Here is a 7,454-nt window from a genome sequence, read left to right as displayed (position 1 = left end):
ACCTGAGGGGATAGCTCGCGCAAGTCGTCCACCCCCTTCGCCAAGCGCTGGGCTAGTCCTGGCCCTTTCCCGTTCAGGACGTCATTTAGCCCACCTGCTACTACGACAAGGTTGCGCACGTGGGCATTTTCCGTGAGCTTTTCTTTTGCTCGCTCCATGACAGAACCCAGTGTCTGTCCTGGAAATGTCCCTACCGCCACTCTTTTGTCGCCTTTCACCCTCTCTACAATTGCTTTTGAGCACCCAGCCATGTTTGAGTCGCCAGCGATAATCACCCTTTGACTCTCTCCTACCTCTCCCTGCTTCCCGGCTTCCTGTGGCTGCAGCGTCGCCTCACTCGGGGCGTGTTGCGCTGCTTCGCTATAGCTACGCCGATTCACCGGCGGCGAGCTGGCGACCGCTTGCTTTGGCTCCCTGCCTCCCACTTCGCCCTCGCTTTGGTGTCCTGACCCGACATTATCCGCTGCCCGAGTCTCAAGAGCGTCGAGCCGCCTTTGCAGTTCGGCGCTCCTTTCTTTCGCCTCCCCAAGCTCGGCCACAGTCCTCACCAACTGCGCGGCCTGGGCCGCCTCCACCTTGACGAAATTTTCAACCTTCGCCTGCAGTTCTATCCGCTTCTCCTGCTCCTCCCTCAGGTTTGCCTTAAGCTCTTCAAACTTAGCCGCCCAATTCTCTTCCAGTTTTTGGACGGCTTCCCTGACGCGCTCGCACGACCTGCACGTGAAGCTAGACCCCACCGCGTCTGCTAAATTCTGAAATTTAGTCTCGTCGAGGAAGCACCAGCGCAGGCACTCGTCGCACTGCACTTGCTCCCCGTCCCCCGCGGCCTTCATGTTTTTCGAGTTCATCGCTAGGCCTACGTCCCTAGGCCCAACCCGACCTCGACCGCTATCCCAAACAAAAACAAAGAATTATCACTCCCTACTCCATGTGAGAATCCGAAGAGCTAGCTGAAAGAACTACCCCCTAGGCCTAACGGGGGAGCCGCCAGACCTAGACAAAGCCGGTACGTTTCCTACTCCTACCAAAAATTCAAAATTTGCGCCCCTACTCCATGCAAAAGAAAACACTTCAAAACACTAGCTAATAAAGATAAAAGAGTACTTAGCTACGAACGAAGTCGCTGAAGCCTCGTCCACAGGAGCGTCCGCGAGCCACCTCCGTTTTTTGTTTAAGCAGCGCCATCTGTCGGGCTCCCAGCTAAGTTCCATGCGCTGCCGCTTCTTATTTTCCAACCACTGTGGAAGGTACAGTTTCCCTTCTCTAACGTTGTTTCTTTATTCTATGCTGTTGTGCAGCGATGAGCGATAAGGGTTGGCGGTGTGCTTGTCAACCGTGCAACAAGTGATGGCCGCGTTGCTTCGGTCCAAGCGGCCGACGTCGCGGTATTTATTCACTGCCAAGTGACACATGAGGCAGCTAAGGATACACTGGCGCTTCTGGGAGGATGCTTCGCTGCTGGCACCTTTGTGGCTTGATATTATGGCTCGCCGTGTGCGATGCGGCGCACGGTGAGTGTCCGAACGTTTTCAGCGAGCGTTAGGCCTAGTGGCTCTCTTTTACGGCTCGCCTACATGCAGCGTCGTCGCGATCGCGCGCATTTTATTGATCGGGCTGTCGTGCCGGCACGTTTGAATTTGTCCCATTTGCGCGCTTTTTCTGACGCTGTCGTGTTTCCGTCGACACTGCCAATTATGGACCGTCAAGTGGCTGTTAGCCTGCATGACATAACGCGATTTCAAGTGCCCATCACATGTGAATAACACCCATATTTCGTAAGGCGTTGCTATTAAATAAACAGTAAGAAATGTCATTTCGGCGATGCTCCGTCGCCTGGACTTCTTCCTATTCATCTCAACGTAAATGGTACAATGATTGAAAAAAGGATTCTGAAGTGTGGCTTGGTAGGCAAGCGCCTCCCAAGCAAAGTCGCACCACATGTGCTTAATCTTTGCCGGCCGCTCATCTTTCTCACCGATTGTCGAACCGGGCTCGTCTTTCCGTACCGATGCGTTGTCATGGAAGGATGGTGACGCCAACCACGCTTTAAGAAGTTTGAAATTACTGGTTTTGTACACCATTCTGCTAAAAACTTCTGTCCAAGCTGAGTGATAGGTTTTACTGCGCTTTCGATTGATGACGTGCTGCACATAGCGTGGTGCGCGCGAATAATAATAGTAAAAAAAAAGTGCAGTGACATCTGCTGCGTCTTTCACAAATGCCCTCAGCACAGTTTGGGCCGCTATTTTGTAACGATGCTAATGCGTTTTCGCGTTTCGTCAGTAGTCGGTGAGTGCGACGCTCCGCCTGTTATCGACGGGATCAGCCGGCAATGAGCGATGGATTATAATAGAGCGGAAGACATCGCCTTGCTTTTTTTTTTTTTGTCGCAGCACTCCTGACCTATCACGGAGGGCGGATTTCGAATAAAAACAGATTGGAATAGTTACGTTATAGCTCATCGGCCATCAGGCGCACGCTGATTGGCTGGTTGAGCACCTGCGTCATGCGCAGTTATCGCCGAAAGTGATCGTGAAATACGTTATTTGATAACATTGTGTAATGATGTTCCACTGTACTATATGTAACCTTTGTTTTGTTACCTCTTTATTTGATGCTGTTTTTCTGTTCGATAGAAACTGTTTCACCCTTACTCATGCCCTTCAATGGGCATGTAAGGTATGAGTAAAAAAAGAAAATGTAGATAGTATTATGAGTAAAAAAAAAAGTTGATAGTCTTAGGGCACATTGTTTGTTGGATGTCGAAATAACCAACTTTTGATTTGGAGAAGTATGGGAGAGGCCTTTGCCCTGCAGTGGGCGTAACCAGGCTGATGATGATGATGATAACGAAAGTCCCAAGGATATTTGGACCTTTATCGACTCGGGCTTGAATAGTAGTCCTCCCAGAGGCTTTGTGCTTTTGTCTCCATGTGACAGAATTCAGTTTTCTTATATGTTGAAATTACAAGCTGAGGTTGGCATTTCTACAGCTTGTGTGAATTGCGTATTTTCTTACCCACTTTGAAAACTTGAGTCAGTTCAGTGTACCGCTTGCTCCCAGCAGAAGGGCCAGAAGGATGCACTTGAGTGCACACGCGATGTATCTGACTTTGTTGTGTGGGTGCTCTTCCAGGGGAGTGGCCTGGCAGAGTTCAGTGCAGCTTCCACCAGTGTGCATTGCTTGCTTGGCGTTTTCACTTATAAAATTGGGTTGACTTTGATAGAATTTTTTTAAACTTTGATCATGCTTTGGTGTGCTTGCTTGCATCATTGAAAAGCTTTACTATATTTATTTTACAGTACTGCCAGCTGCTTTTTGGCAGCCAGAACAGGACATTTCCACAAGCAAAATAATGTTGAAAAACAATTAAGAACCAGCAGAACAAACAAAGCTACTTATTTTGCTCATACACAACTGTTCAGAACAACCAGTAGGCGGAAAATAGTGCTGATTATAACAACATGAAAATTTGTGTATTCAATAAAATTAGTTAAAAGGCTAAAAAAGACAAGATCACTAAGCAGTAATGTGAAAAATACAGCAATGATTACAACCAATACGAGGAGAACTGCATACTTTGTTCGTCACATATGGCTGGCAACAGTCAAACTTGCATTTATTAAGGGTGTGCAAACGTGTGCAAACCTTGCTGTGCTAGAGGCAGTAATTATGAATAACTAAATTAAATGTGCAAATCTGAAGTGGAAGATAATTTACATTTTATGCATTGTTCTTAATTGCAGCTGTAGGTGAGCAGAAATTTTGCTTAACTTGCATAAACAATGTTATGATTTCATATTAGACAATTGCATCATACATTTGTTTGTTCCGCATGATCTAGCAGATGTAGATTAGAGTAGTGATGTGCAGCGATATATGTAAAGAAAGAAATAAGGCCCTGAATCAAAACTGTGCTTGACGCAAGTAGTCTCTGTTCAGCCTAACAACAAAGGGTGGTATGCAGGGGTACGCCTACTGTTTGCCAACCGTAAAGACATTCGGCTGTTGGAGCTGGATGCTTCAGGCCGCCGTGCAAATGGCTCCCGGCTGGTGGTGGATGGTCTCGAGGACGCAGCGGCATTGGACTTTCTCTACGAAGGCGGTCTTCTCTTCTGGACCGACGTGGGACTGGAGGTGATACGGCGTCGGCCACTGGAAGGCTCCGGGGCCGACGTAACGGTGGCGTCCATGGGAGTGGTGTCTCCCGATGGCCTGGCCTGTGACTGGGTGGGTCGCAAGCTCTATTGGACCGACTCCGAGACGAACCGCCTCGAGGTGGCCGAGCTTGATGGCTCGCACCGCAAGGTGCTGCTCTGGCGTGACCTGGACCAGCCACGCGCTATTGCGCTCGTCCCAACAGATGGGTGAGCTAGCCATTTCGTCGCAACTGCAAACTGAGTTGTGCGCTCTGCCTAGCATTAACTGTTCCATTCCTGTACTTTCTTCTAGCACTGACTTATTCTAAAGGCAAGTATTTCACCTAAATGGGATATTAAACAGCATCCACCAGAAAGTGCCACCTCTGTGCGAAACGTGAGGGCAAACAAGCCAGTCAAACAGCTTTGTATACCTTGCACTCCTGTTTATGTTCCTGTGCTACACATTTAAAAAAAAGTGTGCATACTTCATTTATAAGCGGAAGAGGGGCTTGCACAGCCATTTAACGGACTATTCGAGCTCTGAGGGCATTGTCCAAATTTCTAAATAATGTGGAGCAAGAAAAAAAAAAGGGATTCTTCTGAGACAAAGTATTTCACCGCAAGTGGATGCATGACATGCATGCAACTGGGCTTGTTTGGTGACATAGTGATCACATGTAAAAGAGCAGGGACCCTGAAAGTAGTGCATATGTGCCATCAATGCATTCCAGCATTTCTGGTAAAGTTCGGGACACCACGGACCCGAGCACATGGCGGTATCTGGGTGCGTGGCCTTGCTGTGTCAGGGGAAATCGGTGTCGAGCTAATGCCGGGTTAATAAAGAGAAAATTAGACATCCACCCATTCGTAGCAGTTGTTACAAAGGAAACTCTAATTTCAAATTTTCCCTTTATTAATTACCTCTCTCCACCTTGCTGGTTTCTGCGGAACTATTTTGTCAAACTAATGCCGGGTGTTTGGAACTTTATGGCCTCTCGGCAAAGCGAACACTCCTCTTTGTCCTCAGCTTTGTGTTAGACAGCAACCCCTGATTGACCCATCCTTGGGAAGTTGGCAGTCGCGTTTTCCTGTCACCCCAATCCAACCCTTTTCTTTCTCTCTCTGACTTTTGCAGCTTCCCCGTGTTCTATTCGCTTCTCCTGACATCAAAATTTCCACGTGGCAAGGGTTAACTCCTTGCCATGTTTGTAACCACTCTTGATTATACATGTTGGGCTATAGCAAAGTTGTAGAACTGGCACATACTGAACATAGTCCTGTTTCTTGTTGGGCTCTCCATGGTGGGTGGCTCGCATCTGTGCTGAACTGTGGCAGAACAGTCTCCTTGACTTCCTCAGAAAAGAGGGCACCACCGATGATGTTTCCAGTTCTTTCGCAACCAAAAAGAACTGTCCCAGTACCATTTACAGTGCGTTCCACTGATAATGATATTGTAGTTCAGAGACAACTATTTATTGTGGGCTAACCTGTGCCCGGCAAGTAAATCAAAAGATGACTGCAGCATTCCAGATAGATCAAGAATGCCTTCATTTTTTTTCTATCGAGCGGTGCTTCACCTCTTCTTATAGTATTCCCATACAATGGTCATATATGCTGTGAGTGCATGCAATGAGTGCACAAGCCACTGTGCATACCTGCCAACTCTTCCGAATTTTCCGTGAAATGTATGAATTTCGAGTAGTCTTACGATTTTGCGAATCTTACTTGAAATTTTATGGAAAACATTATATTTGCAAAAAACAACATGAAAATGTAGTAAAACTACACCCTGGTGCCTTGCGCCGCCACGAGAGGGCAATACGTATGTGTGGTATCATCATCAGCAGCTGCAAGGTTGTAGTGACTTCTGTCATCTACTAGGGGGGTCACGAATCCATATCCAAAGCTCGATAGTGCTTGTAGATCCTCCGCAAACCTGTTGCCATGCTGTTGCCTTTGTTCGCACGGACTTGCAGGTTTGGACTTGAGTCAGCTTCAGTCACTGCAGTGTTGGTCTCTCCTTTTGTGTGACTGGCTCCCATGTTATGTGCAGTGCGACTCCGGCCTGTAGCGGCTTCGCAGTGCAGTGTCGGGCTCGAAGCCCCGACAGTACTTCCAAGGGTTTTTGAAATCATACATGGCAGAATTTCTGTGCTTTGTACCGTTGAAAAAAGGGGAGTTCAGATTCTGCACCACATGTGCCTGTGATGTGAACATCTTGCATGGCGGCAAGTCTGACAAGGTCCACATCGCTTCAAAAAAGCATCGGGGATACCGTATATACATGATTGTAAGTTGGCTCGAATGTAAGTCGGCCTCCCCATATCGCGTGACAGGAAAAAAAGAAAAAGGAGAGCATACCCGAGGGCGCATTCGATAACGAAAATTTATTAGTAGCTGATACGGTCACTGCAAGGAGGTTAAAGGAAAACTGCTAGAGTGGAAGCTCCTGTAGCTTCGTAACAGGAAAGGTGAAGCCGATGCTTGCCCCTCCTTCACCTGAAATAGAGCCTTATTGGGTGATGTTTGCTTACAGATGAAGTGATTTGGCTCTGTTATTGTTATGCTAGGCTAATTAGAAAATAAAAGCTAGTTGTTCCCAACGAAAATGGTAATTTCTTCTGAATATTGATGACGTTCTCCCCCATACAATATGCCAAAGTATTCAGATTTCACTCTAAAACCAGAGGTACACGTAGATAGGTATGTCGGGCAAAGCAGGCGATTATAAATCGAGGAGGTTGATTAACTCATGGGAAGTGTGCGAAGAGCGCTCCATCATTTTTATTTGTAGTTCTATCGTGCCCCTCCTGTGCGGACCTCTTTGCGTCACTGGGCTACTCGTCTTCACTAGTGCTGCCATCGTCATCGTTGCTACGGTCCCACAGCGCGTCGTCCAGCGAAATTTCACATTTGGCAAACGACCGTACCACGACATGTTGTGGAACAGCAGCCCACGCCGACTGCACCCAACCACACGCAGCCGTCAGGGAGGCTCTTTTGACAGGTCCAGTTGGCGTAATTTCGTGGTCTTCTGCCGTCAGCCACTCATTGTACTCATGGTGGAGCAGGTCCTTAAAAGGCGAAGATCCGGGCTTGTTTCATGACCATGTCGCACTTCAGTGGCAGGGACCGATCACGCATTTCAGCGATGTATGATGCAAGCTTAGCCTACAGCTCCGGAAAGCGTCCAGACTTCGGCATGTGGGAAATTCCTTACTTGCCGTCACAGGTGAAAATTTTGCTTCGCTGCAGTTGCCCCTCTCGCACCCCCCGTTCAGAAACATTGAACCTGCGGCCTGCTGCGCAGT

General features: G+C 47.9%; 1 protein-coding gene across 4 annotated transcripts in view; it reads left to right on the top strand.

The window, feature by feature from the left end:
• Positions 1–1,267: 1,267 nt before the first annotated feature.
• Positions 1,268–7,454, top strand: part of arr (low-density lipoprotein receptor-related protein 6) — a 466,849-nt gene continuing 460,662 nt past the window's right edge. For 2 of the 4 annotated variants that reach the window (XM_075691044.1, XM_075691046.1), the window contains exons 1-2: positions 1,268–1,511; positions 3,969–4,368. In XM_075691044.1, the coding sequence (XP_075547159.1) occupies positions 1,448–1,511; positions 3,969–4,368 (464 nt within the window). In that variant the 5' untranslated portion in view covers positions 1,268–1,447. The remainder of the gene's footprint in view (positions 1,512–3,968; positions 4,369–7,454) is intronic. The other 2 variants (XM_075691043.1, XM_075691042.1) reach the window with 1 other exon arrangement.

Source organism: Dermacentor variabilis, chromosome 4 (genome assembly GCF_050947875.1).
Source record: "Dermacentor variabilis isolate Ectoservices chromosome 4, ASM5094787v1, whole genome shotgun sequence".
NCBI lineage: Eukaryota > Metazoa > Arthropoda > Arachnida > Ixodida > Ixodidae > Dermacentor > Dermacentor variabilis.
This window is presented reverse-complemented; position numbering and strand designations above follow the sequence as displayed.